Below are 25,072 nucleotides of genomic sequence, written 5' to 3'. Positions count from 1 at the left end.
TGGGTCCAGCTGCGGCTCCTTGGCTGGTTGCCCAGGGCTTCATGCCGAGTGCCTCCACTAGCCCCACCTGGAGTGGCTTGGCTTTTGGCAACTCCTGGGCCAGGCTACTGTTTTCTAGCTGGGGCGTGGCTTTGGGTTGTTGGGGCTGCTGCTGCTTCTCCTCCTCAGGTAAGGCCTTTGGGTGGGTGACTGCTGGGCCCCCAATCTCTCTGCCCTTGCCCCCTTCCGCCTTGCTTAGTCCCCTTTCTTTTCCTAGGGGAGTGGGACTCGCTGGCCTCTCTCTGTCTCCCCCTGCCTCCTGAGGCCCTGGGCCTTTGCCCCTGGCACTGGCAGGTTCTGGCCCCATTTGCCCATGGGAGGGGTTGGCCTGCTGTCCCCCAGCTGCCCCCTCTGCCAGCCAGTCAGACCAGTTGACCTGCTGTCAGCCGGCCGACCAGTTGACCTGCTGTCTGCTGGCTGACCAGTTGACCTGCTGGCTGCTGGCTGCCCCCTCTGTATGCCTGTCTGCCCAGTTGACCTGCTGTTCCCTCCTACCAAGTCTGGGGGCTGGGACCCAGACCCCGGACAGCTTCTTTTATTGAATCAAGCCATCTCATTTTAGGTCTTCCTCTTTTCCTACTGCCTTCTACTTTTCCTAGCATCGTTGACTTTTCCAGAGAATCTTGTCTTCTCATGATGTGACCAAAGTACGATAGCCTCAGTTTTGTCATTTTAGCTCCATGGGAGAATTCAGGCTTGATTTGATCTGGTGCCCACTTATTTGCCTTTCCGGCTGTCCATGGTATCCATAAAACTCTCCTCCAGCACCACATTTCAAATGGATCAATTTTCTTCCTGTCAGCTTTCTTCACTATCCAACTTTCACATCCATACAGCCAAATGGGAAATACCATAGTTTGGATTATCTTGCTCTGAGGCTGCATGGTTAGGCCAATGTCACAGTGCAATGGATGCAAAGTGACTTTTCTCCTTTGCATTCCCTCTCCCGGGTGCCTTTAACCGGGAGATGCTCCACCAAGGGTTAAAGGGAAGGAGAGGCCACAGCCCTAGAGAGGCACCACCGAGGGGCACGTGGGAAAGCCCTTTCTTACTCTCTTCGCTCAGCTCTTGCAAGCTCCCGGGCTGTTTCCTGAAGAGTCTGGTGAGTTCGAAGGGGCTTTGGAGGGGGAGATATTGGGGGGTTGCATTGCAATACCCAAAACAGAGAAAGGAGGTCTGAACTCCCACCTCCCTCCCCTCCCCTCCTTTCTCCTGCATCAGGGAGAGCCTCTTTTGCAAAGCCAAAGAAATCCCCCAAAAAACAGCCGGGGTGGGGGTGAAAAACTAGTATGGACGAACATTTTTTTTTTTAGAAATGTTGGCGATGCAGTGGTAATTTCAGAAGCAAAGCTCAGTTTTTTCATGGCTCATGAGATTGTGTGTAAGGGAGGGGGAAGTGAGCGGTCGAAATGTACGTGTGTGTGTGTGTGTGTGTGTGTGTGTGTGTGTGTGTGTTAAAAATAATATCCAGGTCCTCTCTCCCCTCTTGCATCCTCCCCCCAGCCCCCATTTCCCCTGTTTTATTGCGATTCCTTTCAAGCTGCTGGTCCGCTTGAGAAAACCCCGGGCTGCTTTCCCAGGGTGGGCACAAAACAGGAGTCTCCCGGCCTCTCCATGGTGGCTGCGCTTCAGGCTCCCAGCCCGGGAGATAAATCCTGATTTTGTCTTCCTCGGCAGAGCTCTTGTTCAAGATGCCAAGAGAGGAAGGAAATTTGGGGGATGGGGTGCATTGCAGGTTCGCCTGCCTGCCTTAGCCCCTTCCCACTCCCCCAAACGTCTCTGCACAGGAGCTTTTGCGATCCTCTTTTGGGACCGCAACATTTAAAGGCTCAGGGGTGAGGGGTGTTACTTCTGAGGGGAGGAGCAATTCCAGCAAGAGAGACAGAGAAACAGGGAGGCCTTCTTAGTTGCAAATAATCATGGCTGTTTTACATTTTAACAAATGCGAACATTTTAATGTATTTAATTTTTTTAAAAAAAATTATTTGTGTCTTTGCAGCTTTTCTTATTCTGGTATGTTTTTGTTAATGCATGGTTATTCATTCATTCATTCATTCATTCATTCATTCATTCATTCATTCATTCATTTATTTATTTATTTATTTGTGTCATTTATAGTCCACCTTTCTCACTGAGACTCAAGGCAGATTACATAGTACAAGCGTAGTATAATCAGTATCAAGTACATTTCCGTACAGTGTCAGGGATATTTCCATAAACAATGCTATGGGGTAAATAGATACAGGTTTAAAAAGACATAGTGGCTGATTCCGCACACGTTGGATAATGCACTTTCAATGCACTTTATCAATCGTTTGAGGTGGATTTTTTGTTCCGCACATGAAAAAATCCATTCCAAATGATCTATAAAGAGGATTGGAAGTGCATTATCCAATGTGTGTGGAATCACTCAGTGTTAGCAAGAATCCAATACAAAGTAGAAGAAAATACTGGAACAGAACATAATCACTTGTAGGATTGACATTAGACAACATAAAGCATGGGTGGCGCATAGGAGTACATATTAAAAACAACAGATAATATGTAAGGCAACATAGTGGTGAAGTCTATGGTCCTTAACTTGTTATCGAAGCATCTGAGACCCCATCCCTACAATACAGCCCTCCCATTTGAGTAAAAGCCTTTTTGAATAATTCAGTTTTACATTGTTTGTGGAAAGCCAGGAGCGTGGGGGCTCTCCTGACCTCCTCAGGCAGGCCGTTCCACAGGGTAGGGACCACCACAGAGAAAGCCCGTGTGCGGGCTGCTGTTGATTTCACCCATGGGCAGGCTGGCACCTGCACGAGACCCTGTTCAGATGAAGTTGCCGTAGAGGATCATAGGGAGGGAGGTGGTCCAGCAGGTATGCCAGACCAAGGCCATTGGTTATATGTAATAACCAATGAGCACGGTAACTGATGAGTAGCCCGTGGAGTGACTGTAGGATGGGGGGTGATACTCATGCTCCTGTTATGCATATCTGCTGTCTGATTAATACCTTTATTATTTCCATTTCTAATCCTCCTTTCTCACTGGGACCCACAGCCAGCCAGGCAACCAGGGAGCAGAATACCAGATGCAGTCATGTTTGGATCTAAGAGAGAAGATTCCTAGAAAGCAAAAATAAGGCAGTGATGAATAGCAACATATTTTTTAAAAAGTTACTGTGATCTAAATCAATAGATTTCCATTGAGTAACTCTGGACAGAAGTATACTGAGACTGACAGACCGAGACCGGAATGCTTTTAAGGTTATTCTCGCCAAGGGGTATTCTCCTTCTTTTTCCCTCTCTCTGAGAAGATCAGACACTAGTGAAGTGGTTAGATCAGAATCTGAGAGACCCAGTTCAAAATCCCCACTCTGTATCCAGAGCAGCACCCACTACTTATCTTTTTCCAAACATAACATTTCCCTGACCCAAGCTGAGGTGAAAACCAACTCTTCCAGGTCTTTACCTTTAGGCCTCTGCTTTCTGAAAACCTACATAATTCTCAGCCCAGATGCAAAGGGATTTGGAGCATGTGAGGAGAATTGGGTTGATTGTGGAACACCTAAATTAGCAGGCTATCTCCGTTGTTCATCCCTTATCACATGACGAACCATTTTGTAGTAGAAATTTAGGGTTGCCAGACCCTCTTTGCCCCAGAAGCTGCTGGGTGACCTCACAGGGTTGTGGTAAGGACAGAATGGAGGAGAGGAACAAGATGTCTGCCACTTTGTGTCCCTGTTGGGAAGAAAGGCGGGGTATAAACAAAGTATATAAATACATAAATATAAATTTGTCACCCTCACAGTCTGCACTGCACCCTCACAGAGCACTGGAGCCACCTTTTGGATCGTCTCCTCTTTGGGGCGGAGTGGAAACATTTGAGATGCAGCCAGCTAAGGTGAGGGATGGATCATCCGTGCGGTATATAAGGAGAAGCTTGCTGTCTCCTGCTCCTCTTCCAGCAGGGATGGAAAGAACTATTTTGGTTTATTTTTGTAATTTGGAACCTTTTTCTTTTTGCAATCCATCTTGGATTTCTCCACAGAGAAAAGGGGCCTAAACATGTTCAAATAAACAAAATTTAGGTCCATGGCTTAATGATTACAAGGAAAGAGGGAATGACTTGTGGTCCACTGATCTTCTCCCATGAACTGGAGTTGCCCAAGCAGGTTTTGGTCTTCTACGGTGTGTCAGGTATCCCTTGAAGGTGGAACTCCCCCTTGGGTAACAAGAGCCTTATGTGAAGAGTCTGGAGTTGGAGGGGCTGTGGCTCAGTAGTAAAGGCCCTGCGTGGCATGTAGAAGGTCCCAGGTTCAGTGCCTAGCATCTCCAGTTAATAACAAGATGAGTTAGGAGGTGATGTGAAAGACCATCACCTGAGGCCCTTGAAAGCCAATCACAGAAGACAATGCTGACCTTGCTGGACCAATGGTCAGCAGGTTTAGAAGGATAGGAGCAAAAATGTGTTTGGGCAGGAGTGGATGGATTATTTGCAAGGAAAATGTATCTTCCTTTTCTCCAGTGCCCGATTTCCTTTGAGGAAGTGGCCGTGCGCTTCACCAAGGCAGAATGGGCCCTGCTGAGTCCTGACCAGAGAGCTTTGTACAGGGAAGTCATGGTGGAGAATTATGAGAACGTGGCTTCTATAGGTAAGAATCCCTTTGCCTTGTTTTGATAGATGTGGAAGGTGGGATTTTTGCCATTATTTTTTGTTCTTTATTGATGTTACTTATAGTCCACCTTTCTCACTGCGACTGAAGGTGGATTATACAATGTGAGTCAGCACATTCAATAGGAAGAAGAGACATCTAATAAGCAGTGTAATAGGATTAGGATTGCAGAGATCTGAAACAAGGCATTGTCTAACATGACATGTTAGACAGTGCAAGGAATGGTATTATGTAAGTAGAAATATAAAGCAGAAAAAGCCAGATGAAAACATACAGCAGCAGGTAATGCATTGTCTAATGGTTAGAGCATTGATTTAGAATCTGGGAAACCCAGGTTCAGTCAGCGTTTTTCAGCTGCCATTTTCCATGCAGTACTAACAGAAGGCTTTTTATAAAATTGGTAATTGGTATGTGCTATAGTGCAGTAACATTATAATGATCTACTGCTACCATCTATCAGTTTCTCTGAATTTCCAGCTTTCACCTCCACCCCAAAATAGAACTCTCTAGCCCTTTTTATTGTAGAGATATAAGGGGAAAGGTGGAGATGGTTTTTGTTCAGATTGTCTTTTCCTACCTATCATCAGTTGAAAGTAGTTCTTACCCATTCTTGAGTGGACTGATTACATTTTTTATTTGAATCTTAGTTTAAACATGGCTTTCTTTGTAACATTTCCATTCTTCTACTTCTCTGCTTGTAGCTTTAAAAAATGAATGTATCCGGTTCATGGATGTACACTTCATTTATTATTTATTTATTCAATTTTATTCCACTTCTCTTCAGTTAAGATCTCAAAGCAATCCACAACATTTACAATGGTTTAAAAAAGTGTAAAAATATAATATTCTATACAATTACAATAAAACAACCTAATAATTAAAAAACACTCAAATCCCAATCCCAGTTTATAAAACCCTGTGAATAACACAAAAATTGGAGGTAGATAAGCATGCACAGCAATTTGCTCCACCACACAAAAGACTAATAGATAGCAAAGACACGTCAGAACAGTTCTGCCTTCCGAAACATCAACAGGTCCTGCCTTCCAACTGTGCATCCCAAAGGGACGGCACCACCATCATAAAGGCCTTCTTCCCGGTGAATGAAAATCGTGCCACCTTGGGACCAGGAACCACCAGTGAGCCCTGTAAAGATGAACGAAGCATGCACAGGGGTTCATAATACATCATGTGTCTGAAGAAGCTACCTATGACTCATGAATATTTATTTTGCAACAATCGAACACAGTAATCCCTCTGGAATAGTTTTAATTTCCGCTGTTTCCAAACCTACAAACCTGGATAAATTCTAGGACAGAGGTCTTCAATTCTTTTGAGCCTGCGAGCATGTTTGGAATTTTGAGAGCAGTTGGTGAGCGCCACCTCAAAATGGCTGCCACCCAAGGCAGAGCCAAACTAAAAATGGCTGCTGTAGGAGGTGGAGCCAAAGAGAATACCTCTCTTCTCACACATCCTGGGAAGAAGAAAAGCCTGAAGGGGAATAAGAATGCATAGGTGCTTACTGTTCTCCAGTGGCTGCCTGTTATTGAAGTCACAGAAAACCATTTCATTTGGATAAGGGCAGCCAAATAATAAGCCTTCCCTGATCGTTTTCTGAAAAACTCCAAGGGAATTACCAGTGGATACCATGATGAGAAATAGTGCTCTAGGGAACCTGTAGTGTTTCCACATCTAAATAAATCACCTGGGAGATTCTTTTGCTTGTTAAAAAAGAGAAATTGAGAATTTCACCTCGTGTTCATCACATAGCATGTTGGGAGCTGTATTGACTTGCTTGAGATGTTCCAGAGCATGTGGCGGAAGCAAACTTGATGTGGTGTGGCATGAACCAAGGACTTTGGGATCTGTAGATTTCCTAGCCTTAGATTCTCTCTGGCTGAATGAGAAATGAGAGACGTATTTAGGCGTGGGGGAGTGCATGTTGTTACTAAGGAGCTTGTTTTATTACCTTTTCTTTAATTGAAAACACTTCTTAGCCACATTTCCACCTCACAGGAATTCAAGACGGCTTACAGTATAAAACAGAAACATCAAAACTCAGTTAGATACTATGAGTACATTAAACAGTGGCTAAATAAAGACCGATAAACAAAATAAAATTTTATTTGTATAAGAAGTGTATTGATTTCAGGATGTTTTACAACTTTTCTTCAGTAAATGTCAATAACTTCTGACTGAGGGAATCACATTTTTTTCATTTCACAAACTCTCCTCTCTCAAACACTCCTTTCTCTTTAGACTGTACCTCATTCAATTTTTATTTTATTTTGCTTTGTTAATCTCTCCCCTTTTAATTCAGGTTTCTGTCAGCTTCTTCCTCTCATGTTCTTATGATAATCTGACATTATTAGGATGTAACTTTCTCTGTTCCCTAATATGTCCTCTTAGGATCTTAATGCATTTCACAGCACTACTTGGTATTCTTTTTAAAAAAAATAATATTTATTTAAATTTTTCAATATACAATACAAAACTAAATTTACAATAGTCATTCAGTAAACTAGTTACAAGAGTAGAGTCAAGTATTATAGGCAGGCCTTTTTTCTGGGAAAAGAGGTGGTGGAACTCAGTGATGGAACTCAGGACCGCACAATGATGTCACTTTGGGTCAGCTGGAACAAGGGGAGAGGTTTTTTTTTATAATTTTTTTTATTGGATTAGATGTCATTAAATTGTACATTACAATCAGTTTCCTTTAATTTTCCCAATTCTAACCCCCTCCCTTCCCCCCCTTTTGTTGACTTCCAACAGTTTTCCAACCCCTTGTCCCTTTTCCCTTACTCATTTTAAATTTATTCTATCTGTCAAACATAGACTTCCACTTTCTTCTAAGCTTATCTATATAACACAGTGCTCCTTCTGTCTTCCTGCTTACTTTAACAACTAAATAATACATAACTAAATAATACATTCTTGGCAGGGGAGAGTTTTTTTAAAGTCTAAATCACCCTCAATGAAAATGGTCACATGGCCGGTGGCCCCACCCCCTGATCTCCAGACAGAAGGGAGTTTAGATTGCCCTCCACGCCACTGGCCAGTGGCACGGAGGGCAATCTAAACTCCTCTCTGTCTGGAGATCAGGAGGCGGGGTCACTGGCCATGTGACCATTTTCAAGAGGTGCTGGAAATCCATTCCACCGCGTTCCTGCTGAAAAAAAGCTCTGATTATAGGTACATATACAGTGTACTCTCAAAGATTAAGTAGAAAAGTGTGGGTGGGATTCTAATCAGAAGACTGCTTTTTCCAGCCCCTGTTGACTGCTGAAACTGACTGAAAACTCTTTCTCTCTCCCCACACACTTCTTAGCTCCACCCATACTCTCTCAGTCACCAACCAATCACCTTACTCACTCATCCCCCTCGTTCTTCTGCAACTTACCAAGCATTTAAAGAAACATATATTTAAAACTTCAAATCATTACAGAGATATTTAAAACATTTATATGCCAGCTTTCCATTCAAATAGGGTTCCCAGTGACATCAGACATTAAAACATTAAAATAACGTTTTAAAGGTATATGTAAGGGAAAAAAAGTCATAGCACTGCTGGGTTGGCCTTAATAAAAGCTATTGCATGGATTGCGCTCTTGACTTTTTGGAATATGTTGCCTAAAGCCATTAAAGAAATGCTTAGTTTTGTTTTCTTTTAATTTTGATGCTTTCCCATAGTTTTAAAGGCCAGGCCTTATACCCAGATTGGCCAAAGAAAACCTACAGCTCAGTCTGACATAGATAGGAAATAATATCCTGTGGAGCGCTCTAGCCTTCATCCAGATGAAGCTTTTCAGATACTCCGGGGGGTGGGGGGGATGCTGTCTGGTTTAGACTCTGGATAGGGATAGATGGAGCATTTCTTCCTGGGAGAGCCTCCCTGGAAAGGTTCAAAGGCAGTGTAATAAACAAGACCCTTTAAAGAGAATGGATTGGCTCTCAGTTGGGGAGGCTGAAAGAGGGAGGGATAAAAGAAACACTGCCTTGAATGGGATTCCCAACTGGTGTGTTTATCCAGGTTTCTTGAACAGTAGACCCACTCACACATCAGTGCTTCCATCAAGGCTGTTTCTGTTACATGTTGTTGGGGATGAGACCTTTCCTTCTTTCTCGTGGTCTTTTAAAAAGTGACTATGGAAGTGGATAGCATAGGAGTGCCTGAATCTTTTGCAGTGAGAAGTAACTGGTCTCTTTGTTTCCTCCAAAGCGATTCCCAAGCCCGTCCTCATCTCCTGGCTTCAGGCAAGTGAAGTGCCATTTCCCTTGTACTCCGAAGAAGAGGCCAGGTTGGCAGGTGGGTGCTTAGATGTCTGGAGATCAAGGGGAGCACTGGTTACCTCCAGCACCTCTGCCATCCTCTGGGGTTTCCTTCCTCATAAGAGTTTGCAAGGGATGGAAAGGGTGAAAAATCATTTTATTTTATTGACGTTTTTTATAGTCCGCCTTTCTCACTGAGACTGAAGGCAGATTACTCAGTGTGATTCAGTAGAATCCCATTTCAGACATTTCAATAAACAGTGCAATTGAGTAAACCAATGAAATTTGCAAAGATTTAAACTAGCAAGAATCCAACTCAATACAAAGTTGAAGAAATGCTAAAACACAGGATAAGCATTTCTAAGAATAACAAATTAACAGTAGGATCATGCTTATATCAACTAACAGTACATAATAGTAAAAGAGAGTTCCTCTCGCTTTACTTATGCATCTCTTTGAGAACCCTTCCTCACAGTGCAGCCCTCCTCTCTGAGTAAAAAGTCCTCTACAACTATTCAGTTTTGTATCATCTGTGGAAAGCCAGGAGAGTGGGGGCTTTCCTGCCCTCTTCAGGCAAGCTGTTCCATAAGATGGGGGCCACCACAGAGAAGGCACGTGTATGGGCAGCTGTTGATTTTGCCCCTGCGCAAGGTGGTTCTTCTTAGTGTAGAACAGGATTTGTCGGCTTTGGATCTTGACCCTAATTCCATCTTTCCAGAAGTTTTTCATTTTTCTGGACAGTCTACACTGCAAGAACAAGGATGGAGTTTTCAGAATGCAGTCTGCTCCTTTGGTGGTAAACTTGTAATGGTGAAAAATATTTTAACCATTTTGTTATAAAGAAAAATGTATACACAATGATATTACCATGATGGATGTGTATATTCCATGTGAGTAATGGTGCAATCGCTCCGTTGGCTGGCTGCCTATCTGTTAACCCAGCTCAGTTCAAGGTTTTCACTGTCACAAACAGCCTTTCATAGCCTTGGTCTCTCATATCTGTGGAGCACCCTCTCTCCCTTTCTCTATCATGGCTCCTTTGCTCATCTGAACAGGGACTTCTGCAAGTGCGTACAAATAAGCAAAATCAACAATTGCTGATACAAGTACATTCTCTGTTGTGGTCCCAACCTTATGAAATGGCCAGCCAGATGTTATAAATATGCCACTATTGTGTAGTTTCTGTGTCATGTAATATCTTGTATTAAAGATTCCTATTTTCTGTTTCAGCACTGTTTCAGTACAAAGTTTGGATTTCTGCTTGTTTTGAAGTTTCTGCATCCTTACCCTATTGTATTGTTTGCTGTTAAGCATATTAACTTACCCTGTGTAATCCACCTTGAGTTTCAGTGAGAATGGTGGACTATAAATAACAAATAAAATAAAAATAAGTAACCTCAGGCTTTACTGGTCCAGAAACAACCCTGGGTTCTTAGGTTATCAGCTTATGGATGACAGCCACTTTCAAAGCTCCAGGCAGCTTCTCTCCAAGGCATCTCTGTGAATATTAAATAAATACTACTTATATTTTATTTTACAAAATGTAAACCCTGCTTTTCTGCCCTGATGAGGGCCATCATGATGGCTAACAAATTAAAAACATGCATAATAAAATAAAATCATTAAAATCATTAAAGCCAAACACACATCATTAAAACCATAGCTAAAATACATAGAAAAACATAAAAACAACAAATAATCAGGCAGGAAGGAGTTACCTCTGAAGGAACACCAAGTGAAGCAAAGAAGTCTTCACTTGCTGGCAGAAGACAGCAACCAAATGAGTTTTGGTGCCAGTGCAAAGAAGGCCCTCTCCTGAGTTGCCACTCAGCTGCTCTCAGAGGGTGGAGGCACCCAAAGCTGGACCTCTAAAGATTACTGTAGTGGTAGAATAGGTTCCTAAGGCAGTAGGCAGTCCTTCAGGTATGTTGGTCCCAAATCCTATAGGCCAACATCAGGCCCTGTAGAGCTCTTCCCTCATTGCTATGTATGGTTTCTTCTTTGGTGCTGAATTAGGTTCTCTGAAAAAAAATCCTCTGTTCTTCTACAATATCTGTGAGGGGTTCATATTAAAAAATGAAATACATGAAGCCACATAGGAAAGCCTTTAGACTGCATGTTGTACCCTTTGTACTAAAATATTACTGGGCTGCTGTTAGGGGTCTTAAGGGAGTATCCATAGGGAGGGAGGCAGTTCCCTTGTGAACTCTTCAGATGAAAATCCCCAACAAGGAATATCAACGTTTGTTTATTTGTATTTATTTATTTTTATTGCTCTTATATTCCTCTCTCTCGGTAAAACCAGGCTGAGAGGGGATCACATCAAAAATATAAAGCAAGGTAACATAATAAATAAAAAGAACTCCAGTTAATAAACACAGCAGCATTCACACTGCACAACACCTCAGCATCAAAACCCATGTTGCATCTATACCATGGCCATGTTAGAAATCAAATTAAAATACGGCAAAGAACTCAACTTGAATTAACTCTTCAGAAAAGCTCATTCGACATGATGGCAGATGATCGACTAATTGGGGTTCTTTCTTCCACCAGGTGACAGGCCGGATGACAAGAATTATAGCCTGAGACATGTGGTGTTTTTTGAAACAATCAGCCACGAAGTGGAGGAAGAGCCTTCTGGGAGTCAAGAAGAATCAAGGAGGTTGGAAGAGAACCAAGTGGAGAAGTTGGGGAATCAGTCTGTAGTTTTTGAGGCTGAGGGCTTGCTTGAAAAACCAGCTCAAGAAGAGTATCTCAAAGGAAAGGGGAGGAATAAGTGTTCTGAAAGCAAAACAGGACTGCAAAGAGAAACCAAATATATTTCTCATCAGAGAATCCACACAGCAGATGAACGTTATAAATGCTCTGCATGTGGAAAGGCCTTCAGCAGGCTTGTAAGCCTCACCGCTCATCAGAGAATCCATATGGGAGAGAAACCATTTGAGGGTTCAGATAGCAACAATAGCTCTGATCTGAGTGAAAGCATTGCTTCCCATCAAAGACATCATACTAGGCAAAAATCATGTCAATGCTCAGAGTGCAGGAAGAGGTTCAGGTGTAATACAATTCTTCACTTAGAGGAGAAAAGATATAAATGCTTGGAATGTGAAAAGAGCTACAATCGGAGTGCAAAACTTACTGTGCATCAAAGAGTTCACACAGGGGAGAAACCTTACAAATGCTTGCAGTGTAGTAAAAACTTCAGTAGCAAAAATAACCTTAGTAGCCACCAAAGAGTTCACACAGGGGAGAAACCTTATAAATGCTTGGAGTGTGGAAAAAGCTTCCGACACAGCACAGGCCTCATTCCCCATCAAAGAATTCATGCAGGGGTGAAACCTTATAAATGCTTGGAGTGTGGAAAAAGCTTCCGTTTCAGCACAGGCCTTACTTCCCATCAAAGAATTCACACAGGGGAGAAACCTTACAAATGCTTGGAGTGTGGAAAAAACTTCCGTCACAGTACAGGCCTTACTTCCCATAAAAGAATTCACACAGGGGAGAAACCTTACAAATGCTTGGAGTGTGGAAAAAAGTTCCGTCACAGCGCAGGCCATACCTCTCATCAAAGAATCCACACAAAGGAGAAACCATATGAGTGCTTAGAGTGCAGAATGACCTTCCGTTGGAACTCAGCCCTCACTTCCCACCAGAGAATACATTCTGGAGAGAAACCGTACCAGTGCATGATATGTGGAAAATGCTTCAGTCAGGGATCACACCTTACTTCCCACAAAAGAACCCATTCTGGAGAGAAACCGTATAAATGCCAGGAATGTGGGAAAGGCTTCAGTCAAAGCTCACATCTGACTGTACACCAAAGCCTCCACACTGGTGAAAAACCATATAAATGCTTGGAGTGTGGAAAGAGTTTCAGAATCAACAGAAACCTTAAAGTGCATATAAGAGTCCATACACAGGAGAAGCCATTTAAATGCCTGGAGTGTGGGAAACGTTTCAATCAGAGCTCAAGTTTTAATATGCATAAAAGAATCCACAGAGGAGAGAAGCCGTATAAATGCATGGATTGTGAGAAAAGCTTCTATGTAAGGTCCCATCTTAATACGCATCAGAGAATCCATACAGATGAGAAGCCATATAAATGCTTGGAATGTGAAAAGAGTTTTAGGGTCCACACATACCTTAAAGTGCATGCAAGAATCCATACAAGGGAGAAGCCATATAAATGCTTGGAGTGTGGGAAAAGCTTCAGTCAGCCTTCAAGCCTTAATATACATAAAAGAATCCACACAAGAAGGAAGCCATATAAATGCAGAGAATGTGGAAAGAGATTCAGGTGGAGAAGTGATTTCACGCTTCACCAGGGAATTCATGAAGAAGAAGAATCGTCAGACTAGGAGTTTTTGTAATACCACAACCTCCATGGATGTCAAAGAATTCACAAAGGCCCCAAATTATTTAATGATTAATTAGAAAAAAAATTCCTGTGAGCCCTCAAACCTTAGTAAACATCAGGGAAGCGACTAGGGGGAAAGTGCTTAAGATATTTGGGGTAAACAGGACCACATTTATATTGTTTACTTATAAGCTCCCTTGAACAAGTACATGATTAAAATGAAATAGCAATGTTTATGCTTCAGGGGCTTGGCTGAGAAACCCGTAAGTTAATAATGGGATACAATAGCCCCATATGTTTAATTTTTTAGAAATGTACCTGCAGATACACAATTCCCCAAAGGGCTGCAGATTCAATCTTCCCTAACAATCTTCCTACAGCCCCTAATTGTCTCCTTTGCTCCCAGTGAGCGCAATAATTATTTACTTGCCTCATCTGTTCAGCAGAAGCAGCCGGATCCCTCTTTGGACCACAGTGTGTGGGAAGCAAAAAGGACCATTTCTGAGCTTTCTTTATTGGAAGAAAAAATCTTGTTTGGAAAGTGGAAAAGCTGCCATTATGTTGCACGGCTATTCCAAGGTAGCTTCTTTCCAAAGAGCTGCAGACTGTTAAGTGATGATGCTCCAGAGTTAAGGAGGAGCAGTTTTGGTCAGCAGAGCACGTACTGTCCCTGTGGAATTGTATTGACTGTTTAGGAGGCTCTGTTTATCCTAGTAGAGAAGTAGGATCCCTTTATTATAAAGTGTTCCTGTCAGGATAGGACAGAATAGAGAGAAAATTTTAAACTAATTCGCTCATCTCTGATGGATGGAGATAGAGAAGAGAGTGTCCTGCCCTAGTGGTGGGAAGATGGAGGAAACAAAGAGGGAAGGTGACTGCCAGAAGAAAAGAAGATTCTCTGAGGGTAGCTATCTTGATATCAAAGGGACAGCTCCAGCACAGTGGCAAGGGAAGGACAAACAAGCTCCTGATTTCTCTCTGTCTCTCTCTCACTCACTCTCTCTGCCCTAGCCAGGACAGGCCAGACTCACCTAGAGCAGAACCACAAGTGACAAAAGGCACAGATTGGACACTTGTCAGCTTCCCTCAAGTTTTTATGGGAAATGTAGGCAGCTTGGCGGAATGTTGGACAAGTGACAGTTGAAAAGTCCATTGGACAGCAGTCGGAGAGCCAAGCTGCAAGACTAGGATGCCTACATTTCCCATCAAAACTTGAGGGAAGCTGACAAGTGTCCAATCTGTGCTTTTTGTCACTTGTGGTTCTGCTCAGAGTCTCATCAGGTCTCTGGAAGCTAAACCCAGTTGGCCTTGGAAGTCACAGGTGGTTTGCCTGAGAGAAATTTCTTTTGAAACAGAAGTTCAGAGTGCATTCTGCATCCTGTTGAAATAAAGCATATACCTTTGTTGCCAGGAAAAGTAATAAGAAGTAGAAATAAAATGCATAAATAAAAATAAGCTGTTGAAGATTTTCTTATAGCAAATTGCAACATTATCTGCTTTCCTTAGTTTGCATTGAACAACTGAGTTAATAAAGCAGGTTCACGAATGTTGTGTTCTCATTTTTTTCTGTTGTGGGTATGTGTTTCCCCCAGATTTTCACTATTTAGTGCAGGGGTCCCCAACAATCTGTGGGCACCTTTGGAATTGTGACACAGTGTAATGGGCACAGCCACAAAATGGCTGCTCCAGATGGTGGAGCCTGTCACAAAATGGCTGCTACAGTTCACCTTAAGTCACACAGTGGAGATCCTTGTGACTGTGGTGGCAGCTGTGGCAATGCTTTTAAAAATCTGCACAGCAAATCAGAAGTTTTGCTGGGCAAAAGCTGCACCTGGTTCTGCCTGCTTTCTAAAAACACTTGATCGGAGTAAAGGAAAGGTGTGGCTGAGCACCATGGCACACAGGCACCATGTTGGAGACCCCTGATTTAGTGTATGAAATCCCTGCTCTGTTTTTCTTATATGAGAGAGACTCTTGGAAGAGATTCTTTGGGCTAGTGGGCTCTAAATATATAGTGAACCGTGCCATCCAAACTTCTATATCCACTAAGGTAAATGCTTATTGTATTTTTTCCCAAGTTTGTGGATGGTTCTCTCAACAGAAGATTCCTGTCTTACAGCCACCATCCATAGCTTTGTAGTTCGAAGCATTTTGTCAACCCAACAGAAAAAATGAGTAATTTGTATTTACTCCAACATCAGCATAAAGAAAATGCACCTGAAGTACTGTACTGGTGGTATTTGATATTATTGTGTACTGAGCCTGGAGCTCAGAATGATTTCAGCCTAGAGTGATTTCAGCCAAAACAAGGTTCTTTATTGCAAGCCAGAACAGACACTAACAATAACCACACACCAAGCTGAACAGAAGCCCTCAATATATACACATAAACAGTGCGCGGGCAACTCTAGGCTGAGCACCTCGCTCGCGCACCCCCCCCCCCACGCTGTGTGATGATGTCACTTGGGTGATGTCGTCATGCGGCAGGACGGCAGAGGCAGTGTGTGGGGCTGGGAAGCCGCCTGTGCCATTCGCCTCCCCACAGGCAAATGGCGCGGGCTTGCCACGCACCCCCTGCCCTGCAGGGCAGGCAAAGGGCAGCGCACCCGCCCATGCCATTTGCCTGCCCCGCAGGAGAGGGGGCAGCTGGTTGCCCCCTGTCCTGCGGGGCAGGCGCATGACGCAGGCAGCCTCGCAGTGCCCCGCGCTGCCTTTTGCCTGCCCCGCGGGACGGGGTGGCTGGCTTGCTGCACACCCCCTGCCCTGCAGGGCAGGCAAAAGGCAGCGTGGCCACCCGCACCATTCGCCTGCCCCGCCGGACAGGGGCCGGCCGTTCCCTGTCCTGCAGGGCAGGTGAATGGCACAGGTGGCCCCACAGCCCCCCACGCTGCCTTTTGCATGTCCTGTAGGACAGGGGGTGCATGGCAAGCCAGCCACCCCCTGTCCCGTGGGGCAGGCAAAAAGTAATGCGGGGCGCTGTGAGGCTGCCCGCGCTGCTATCTGCGCCCTCTGGCAGCTGGCAGCTGCTCCCGGCGCCCCCTCCCTGGTGGCGCCAGGGGCAGACTACTCCCTGCCCCCCCTCGATCTGGCCCTGCACATAAACCCCTCCCTAAGAATAGCCAGTACCCAATAGGAACATGTACTTTATGATGTCATTTGCATGAACTATATACAATGTATACGATAGGCAGGCCAGTGATTGGTCTTTATTCCTCAGGACTGAATGAATGCTGCCTATGTAATGTAACCAATGAGAATGGTTACCAATGTAATGTAACCAATGAGAATGGTGCAGGCAAATTTAACCAATGAGAATGCAGGCATTAGGAACCTTGACATAACCTGAAGCTAACACATTCAGTACAGTAATTACTTAAGAGGCCTTGGCCTAACTCAACCCAATACACAACAGATACCCCACAGAATAGCTGGAATGGTGCCATCAACTTTTATAATGTTTTGGAGTTATACCTGCCCCAAACAGAGAACCTTCACTTCCAATGGAAAAGGTGGGGGGATGGGGGAAGGTTTCTTGGAGCAATGTGGGCCAGGGAGCTCCAATTCCCATCTTTTTTGGCACTGCACTGCCAATGAGCCTCCTGAAGCTGGTAGCCAATTAGTAAGCCCCTAGCTGTATTTTCTGATGAGTTATGCCAGCCACTGACAACCTTCGCTTCAGTTGCAAATAGTATCAGGAGGGGGCTTCTGGAGATAAACTGGGCTCCCTTCCTCAAATGCAATGAAAAAAAAGAAAATAATTTCCCCCACTATTCATAGTTACAACATGGGGAGGGCACAAAGCCCCTTTCTCTGCTCCTTCATTTCATCATCACAACAGCCCTGTGAGGTAGATCTGGCTGCAAGTGTGTGACTTGGACAAAGCTGCCAATCTTCCATGACAGAGTGGAGGTTTGAACCCCAATATCCTAGACCAACCCTCTAACCTCTACACTGCACAGGCTCTAATAGGTCAGGTTTGTAGTTTAACACCTTTCTTATGAAAGGAGGGGATATTTTCCACCCTCCCTGGCTGTGCTGCCTGTAACTTCCTGACTTCTCATGAGTAAACCATTCCCTCCATTGCAAATAACAGAGGGATGTTGTGGAGCTAATTGGTCCAATTTCCCTTCATTTGGGTCATAGCGATTCTATTATCACCCTGAAGCCAGGTGCCAATTTTGAGCATCCTAGCTTTCTTTGTGAATTAGCTTTGCCTGCCATTGATTCACCGACAATACCTTTTATTATTATAGATTTTGCTCCATCCCATTACAATAGGCCCAATGCAAGTCTCATCTTTGGATGTGGGATGTCATAATTGATGCTAAGTGGCTTTTTCTCGCCTGCCTTTTCCTGGAGGCTCCCTTTGCATTCTCTCTCCCGGGTGCCTTTAATGGGAGAGAAGCTCCACCAAGGGTTAACGGGAGGGATAGTCCAAAGTCCTAGAGAGGCCCAATCAAGAGGCACCTGGAAATATCAGTTTCCTGTCTTCCCCCAGCCCTTGCAGTCCTCTGGGCTGCTTCTTGAATGTCTGGAGGGATCTGGTGAGCAAAGAGGGGCTTTGGAGGGGGAGATATTGGGGGCGGGCGGGTTGCAATGCAACCCCACAATAGGGAGAAAAGAGGGATGAGAGAAAGCTCTGCTGTTCCCATCTTGCTCCTCTCCCTCCTGCCCCTGGAAGAGCCCCTTTGTGCAAAGCCAACAAAAATTTCCTCTGCCTTTAGGATCGGGGGGGGGGGGAGAGCAATAAGTCAATGGGGGGGCATAGAGAAGTGCTCCCTCCTTCTGTTCCCTCTGTATGTTTCCAAAGTGGCCCAACACAGCAGGCCTTTTCTTCCTTCCACGTCGGGCTCCCCAACCACATCATGTCCTTTCTCTTTGGAAAACTGATGCAGGTGGGTTAGAGGGTTCCCCCACCCATTTCCTATTCTCCCTTTTCTGTTTTGAAATTCTCGTCCTTCTCCTGTAAAATTTGGGCTGCTTTTGAATGTGAGCAGTTTTAACTGGTTCAGGAGGGAGCTTCTATGAAGAGAAAAGACTCTTTACTGTTTCAGATTTCCTGTGTGTTATGTCTTATACTGAGTTTATTGTTTTCTAACTTAGCAAAGCCACCTTTTTACAATGTTTATTATATGTCGTATTGTTGAAGGCTTTCACGGCCAGAGAACGATGGTTGTTGTGGGTTTTCCGGGCTTTATTGCCATGGTCTTGGCATTGTAGTTCCTGACATTTCGCCAGCAGCTGTGGCTGGCATCTTCAGAGGTGTAGCACCAAAAGACAGAGATCTCTCAGTGTCACTTTGTCTTTTGGTGCTACACCTCTGAAGATGCCAGCCACAGCTGCTGGTGAAACGTCAGGAACTACAATGCCAAGACCACGGCAATACAGCCCGGAAAACCCACAACAGCCATTTATTATATGTCATTTAGTACTGCTATGGAATGACTGAATTTTGTATCCTACCGTGAATCTCAGCAAAGATGGAGGCTTATGAATAAAATACTCCTTTGGGCATGTGTGGACAGGAAGGTGGGGGGGCTCTACGCTCCCAGAGATTATCAATCAGAGTTGTAGGATATCTTCAGGGTTAGTGAAGCAGAACGGAAGTGAAGCAACAGGATCTCTGTCTGGCCTGCGTGTAAATCTGGGTCTTGGGCCTGGTTTGTACATGCAGGCAAATGAGGAGGCAGAGAACTGAGGGGATTTGCTGCTTTATTGAAGGCACCTTCTCCCTGCAGGTGGGCTGAAAGACCTTGAAATTGCAGGTGAACGTGTTTCGGAATGCTTCCCTTCGCTCAAACCTCCCTGCCACAGAAAAGCATCATGCTAAGCAGAGACAGAGAAGGCTGAAACTTTTCCCCTGCAGAGCTTTCTCTGTATGTGGAAATTTTATTTCCTAGCCGGCAATCCCTCCTGTCGCTTCAGAGCTCTGCCACCTCATGCCCAGCACTTTCTCCTAGATCTGTGGAGTGTTCTTGGCTTCCCTCTAAAGGAAGGAGGCAGGGATGGATTTGGCTACAGCCCGGGTCAGAGACTCGTTGCCTGGAATGGACTGGCCAAGTTTGGAAGGAAGCATGGCCGGCAGGGGAGGGGGATGGATGAATAGGGAAGGTGGGGCTACCCTTACAGAATGGCTGGCTGAGGGGAGAGAGATGGGGGGGGGGACACTCTGGAGCCTTCCTAGATAAGCTCCATGATCTTGAATTGTGCCCAGATGCAAATCCAGTCAAGGGACTGGCACAGAAATTGTGTGTGTAACACAAAAAGTTCTCTTTCTTTCCCACCCTCCCAGAAAGCAGCGAAAAGAGATCCTTGATGCCTTCTCTGCCATCTCCTCTGTGTGGTGAAGTCAAAAGAGCTGCCATGCAGCCAGCTCAGGTATGAGGGGCGGGTGGTCACTGGGGAGATGTGCCACGGATGGCAGAGATACTTCTTTGTCTGTTGCAAAGCCCAGAGGGCTGGCCTCCTTGCCCTTGGCTCTGGTGCTGCATGGTGCTGAGGCTGCCCACTGGGGAGGCAAGAATATAGTCACCCCTCCCTAGGATGGTGTGTGCAGAAGAGACCAGGCTGGGACTCTGAAACAATACTAAACAATGACTTTCTCACAGAAAAGGATTTGGTCCTTTACCATATGGATATCACTGGCCTCTTCCCCATAAGGCTGCTAGCCCTCTACCAATGAGGACAGCCCCTCTGCACCCACAATGCCCCCAAGGAAGTTTGAGAAAGGGGAAGTCAAATGTCCCCACAGGTCTCTTCTCCCCACTCTTTGTACTAGTCTTCCGGTATTAATTTACTATTTTTCCCCAATGGACCAGCTTTCTTGTGATGTAATCTGCCCTGAGCCTGCTGGTGTGGGAAGGGCGGAATATAAATCGAATGAATGAATGAATACATAAATGCATCCTCCGCCTTCTCCTTCCAGGGTGGGGTGTCCTTTGAAGAGGTGGCTGTGCATTTCTCCCAGGGGGAGTGGACCCTGCTGCGCCCAGCCCAGAGGGCTCTCTACAAGGAAGTCATGCTGGAGAATTTTGGCCACCTGGCCTCTCTGGGTGAGGATCCTTTTCTCCTGGGATGTTTCCTTTATGATGTGAAGAAGGAATGTGAAGAAGTCCTTAAGGAGGAAGGAAGGATGTATTCAAGCTGTCTGTCCTAGGCCCAAAGGCAGATCCCTCTATTATTCCTCCTCTGATGTGGTTCTGGAGTCTTCTTGGGGAGGGGAGAAGGCCCTGCCTAGCAGTCATTGGATCACGTGAGAGGACATCAGAAGAGGTGTGATACCTTGGTCTGGAGAAGGTTGGATGTTCTAAGCAAGGTCTTCCCTCCAACCTGGGCCTTGCCTTATTTGGGCTGAGATGTAGCTGTGGAGCAAACTCTGCTGGCTTCTCTGCCCCTTTGTTAGTTATTTTAAAAAATTGGAAGAATTCTTTTTTAAGGAATGCTGGGACAGAAAGTGTTTGTTTGTTTTTTGCTGGATCAATTGATAGGCTTAAATGATGAGTTTTTGACATTTTTTTAGCTGAGATTTTGATATGACTTGTCAACTTTTGCTGAATTTCAATATTTACAACTGCAACGTTTTTTTGGTATTGATGAGCCAAGCTACAAGAGACAAATTAAACTAGGAGCAGCATGTGAAGGGAGTCTCAATGTTAGCTGGGAAGCTGAGTTTTAAAGGAGATTGGAAGGCTTTGTCAATTTCCCCTCTCTACAGAGCCAGGGAGATCCCTGCCCAGAGGGTTTGTTAATTTCCATTTTGCCTCCCAAAGGCTCTGTCAATTTCACCTCCCCCTGCTAAGAGGCAAAGAAGAAATAAATTGATTTCTGCAGTTGTATATTTCTGGAGGAATAGAGCCTGCTGGATTGCGATTGCTGGATTTATGTGCATTCAGAAGGGTGATAATTCTTTTTGTTTTCCTTGATATACAGGCCCTGTGATTGTCAAACCTGACCTCATATCTTGGCTGGAAGAAGAGCTGTTTCATCTAGGCTCTGATGAAGAGGATGGAGTTTCAGGTAGCTGCTCTGATCTGTGATGGGATTTGTTTATCCTCGTAGTTGCTTTTCCTTCGAAGAGCTTGGAGGAGTTGTGAATACTGAAATTGTGCCTGTAGATCTTGAATCTCTGACAACAGTCAACATATTTCTCCCAAGTCAGATCCCTTTCTCCAAATCTAGCTGTCTTCCTGTCTCTGAATGGCAGGCAGTCACTGGCAAGGCTGTTTCCCAGCCCTGTTTCCTCTGACATTCTTTAAAATGGAATTGCTGGGGATTGAACGTGGAATCTTTCATTGAGAAAGCATGTGCTTTTACCACAAAGGTATGGGGGGGTGGGGGAGAGACAGTTCTCCTATGGACACATTTTATCTCCTCTCACCCCCAGTGTCAAAAACGCTCCAGTATCTTGCCGAGGAAATCCTTTTTTCCCCACTAGCCAGGATCCATCTCTTCCAGTTAATGGCTAATACTGTGTTTTCTGTCACAGCCAGTCAGGAACCTGATTTAGTGTCCCAAACAATGAACTAAAGTGATTTCCATGGTATGGGGGACTGCACAGCAGAGATGCAGGCAGAGGGAAAGGGAAAGACAGAGTGATTTTACCAGTCCTGGTGAAGCAACAGGTAGCCAGACCAGACTGGTCTTGAAAGAAGCACAGACTGCAGCCAAAGTGCTTCTCCCTTCAGGGGTCATGGACAGTTGCCGCTCTTCCACTGGTGGAGTAACTCAAGGCAAATAGAGCATGAACGGTCACTTCCAAGCTTGGCTTCTCTTTTTGATGTTTGGACTATTAATAGTTTTTCCCATTCCTGCTTTTCTCCCATATATTTGTTGAGGGCTGATTCGCAGTTAAACTACTTAATCACTGTGCTAAAGCCGCTCTCTATTATTATACCTCTGTTATGCCCCCCTTTAGCCTTCTTTTTTCTATACTGAATGATCCCAGACTCTTCAGCCTTCAGCCAGGAAGATAAGCAATTGTAATCGTAATAGTAATAAAATCAGTGTCCTGCATCACTGTTTGAGGACAAAGTCACTGGCCTGTGGCTACATTTGGGTCCACTCTTCACACTTACAGTTGGGTCAGAGATGGCTCTCTGTTCCAGCAAGTATATCCATGAAATGCTATTTTCTGTTTGTTACAAATGGCAGATTGGTCAATACCAGCTAGTATGTTGCAGGACCAGATTCTCCTCCCCCCCCCAAAAAACTTTTGAAAGGGTGTTGAGACACCACACATTTGCAGTCTCTACAACACTTCACTGCCTAATATTCAATATCTGGGTTTTTTCCCTCACCATGTTCATACCAAGTTTCTCCTTCTTTCAGTTGGAGGTGTGCGGGAGTCAATGAATAAAAAGACAGAGCATCAAGTGATGGAGACAAAACATACATATTTAGATCTGAACAACTCTGTTGAATATTGTGATACCCTGAGGAAAGAAGAGGGGAAATGTTCATCTAAAGAGAGGAGGAATTCTGGTCCTTTAAAGTGCATTGACTCTCATGAAAGTCCACTAATTCCAAAACTGTACAAAGAAGACACAAGGAATAAGTGTGTCGCAAGGAAGGAATATTCTCCTGAAAACTCAGAGCAGAAGGATATATTAAATTCACATCGAAGAAGGAAGAAAAAATATCAATGCTTGGAGTGTGGGCAAAGCTTCAATCGGAGTGGATGCTTTACTTCCCATCAAAGAATTCACACAGGAGAGAAACCATATAAATGCCTTGAATGTGGAAGGAGCTTCAGTGAGAGTGGAAGCCTTACTCGTCATCAAAGAACACACATAGGGTTGAAACCTTATAAATGTCTGGAGTGTGGCAAAAGCTTCACTGTGAGTGGAAGCCTTACTTCTCATCAAAGAATTCATACAGGGGAGAAACCATATAAATGTCTTGTGTGTGGAAAGAGCTTCACTGTGAGAGGAAGCCTTACTTCCCATCAAAGAATTCACACAGGGTTGAAACCTTATAAATGTTTGGAGTGTGGGAAAGGCTTCACTGTGAGTGGAAGCCTTACTTCCCACCAAAGAATTCACACAGGAGAGAGACCATATATATGCCGGGTATGTGGGAAAAGCTTCAATAAGGGTGGAAATCTTAATGTCCACCAAAGAACTCACACAGAGGAGAAGCCATGTAAATGCCTGGAGTGTGGAAAAAGCTTCAGTGAGAGTAGAAAACTTGCTGTTCATCAAAGAATTCACACAGGGGAGAAGAACTATACATGTCGGAAATGTGGGAAAAGCTTCAGTGAGAGTGGAAGCCTTACTGTCCATCAAAGACTTCACACAGGGGAGAAGCCATATATATGCCTGGAGTGTGGAAAAAGCTTTAGGCAGAGTAATCAACTTACTTCTCATCGAAGAATTCACACAGGAGAGAAACCATATCAATGCTTTGTATGTGGAAAAAGCTTCAGTGTTAGTGGAAACCTTAATTCCCATCAAAGGATCCACACAGGGGAAAAACCATACATATGCCTGGATTGTGGAAAGAGTTTCAGTGAGAGTGGAAGCCTTACTGCCCATCAAAGAATTCATACAGGAGAGAAACCATATAAATGTTTGGAGTGTGGAAAAACCTTCTGTTACAGAAGTAGCCTTATTTCCCATCAAAGAATTCACAAAAGGGAGAAACCATATACATGCTTGGAGTGTGGGAAAAGCTTTTTTAACAGTGGAAACCTTAGTTCTCATCAAAAAATTCACACAAGGGAGAAACCATAGAATCTCCTGATCAGGCCCACAGAATGATGGGCTGAAGAGCTCTTGTTCCCCCCTCCCCAATATCTCATCAAGCACTGAGATGGTCTTATCCCCACTTTGAATTGGTGGCAGCATCCTTATAGAAGACATGAGGAGACCATTACATGTTGCCTGGCACTGAGGGACCTGGCTTTTAACTAGATAGGTTTGAGAAGAGATGGATTGGATGGGTGAAAGGCTTGAGGGCATGTTGTTTTTCAGTATTGGTATTGGGCTTATGAATTAATTGACTGTGTGTTTTGCTCTTCTCCCCACTGTCTTTGTTTTGACCATGGAGAGTTCCATTTTATTAACTTTTGTGTGCTGCTGTTTCAGTAACAAGTGGGTCATTACTTTCAGGTAAATTACGGAATCCGTATTCTTCGCTGGTTCAGCCTGGCCCACTCGAACAACCGTTCATCAATCTTTGCCTTGTCTGCCCTTACTGGCCGTGGCTCTTGAGGGGAAAACTTCTGCCAGATTGAGAAATGTCTTTTCTGCCACCTCCTATCAAAGGATCTGTGGAGACTGAGTCAGAGATCTTCTGCATGGAAAGCATATACTTGACCACTGAGATGGGTAGCCTTGTTAGTCTGTCTGTAGCAGCAGAAAAGAGCAGGAGTCCAGTAGCACCTATAAGACTAATAAAATTAGTGGTAGGGTAGGACCTGAGGATTCTCAGGTGCCCACCAGTGGCGGGCAAACTCCCAGAGGTTTGCCAACCTGCCAGTGGGAGGTGAGGGGTGGTGAGCTCCTGGAGGTTGCCTGCCATGACAGGTGTCTCAGGAATGTGTGCTATGTGCACACTCCCAACAGGCACAGTGATGTCACTTCCGAAAGTGACATTGTCACGTGGGATGTGGGAGAATTCCTGTGCTTCATTTGGGGCCAGTTTGGGACCCAAACAGGCCAAATCAGGCCTCCAGGGAGCACAGGAGCATTCTTGTGGTCAGTGTGATGATGTCATTCTGGACATGACATCATCACGCAGGCACC

At 44.6% G+C, this 25,072-nt stretch overlaps 2 protein-coding genes across 2 annotated transcripts; both read left to right on the top strand.

Annotated features, from left to right (window-relative positions):
• The first annotated feature begins 1,064 nt into the window (after positions 1 to 1,064).
• Positions 1,065 to 11,869, top strand: LOC129327846 (zinc finger protein 354A-like). Its single transcript, XM_054976597.1, has 6 exons — positions 1,065 to 1,141; positions 3,835 to 3,927; positions 4,552 to 4,678; positions 8,919 to 9,005; positions 11,525 to 11,758; positions 11,862 to 11,869. The coding sequence occupies exons 2-6, from the start codon at positions 3,913 to 3,915 to the stop codon at positions 11,867 to 11,869; spliced, it is 471 nt and encodes a 156-aa protein (XP_054832572.1). The 5' UTR covers positions 1,065 to 1,141; positions 3,835 to 3,912.
• On the top strand, positions 11,848 to 24,209 carry LOC129327059 (zinc finger protein 91-like). Its single transcript, XM_054975479.1, has 3 exons — positions 11,848 to 12,523; positions 12,608 to 13,101; positions 22,979 to 24,209. Exons 1-3 carry the CDS (start codon positions 11,896 to 11,898, stop codon positions 24,056 to 24,058), a joined length of 2,202 nt encoding a protein of 733 aa, XP_054831454.1. The 5' UTR covers positions 11,848 to 11,895; the 3' UTR covers positions 24,059 to 24,209.
• The last annotated feature ends 863 nt before the right edge of the window (positions 24,210 to 25,072 follow it).

The sequence above is a fragment of the Eublepharis macularius genome, chromosome 4, assembly GCF_028583425.1.
Source record: "Eublepharis macularius isolate TG4126 chromosome 4, MPM_Emac_v1.0, whole genome shotgun sequence".
NCBI lineage: Eukaryota > Metazoa > Chordata > Lepidosauria > Squamata > Eublepharidae > Eublepharis > Eublepharis macularius.
This window is presented reverse-complemented; position numbering and strand designations above follow the sequence as displayed.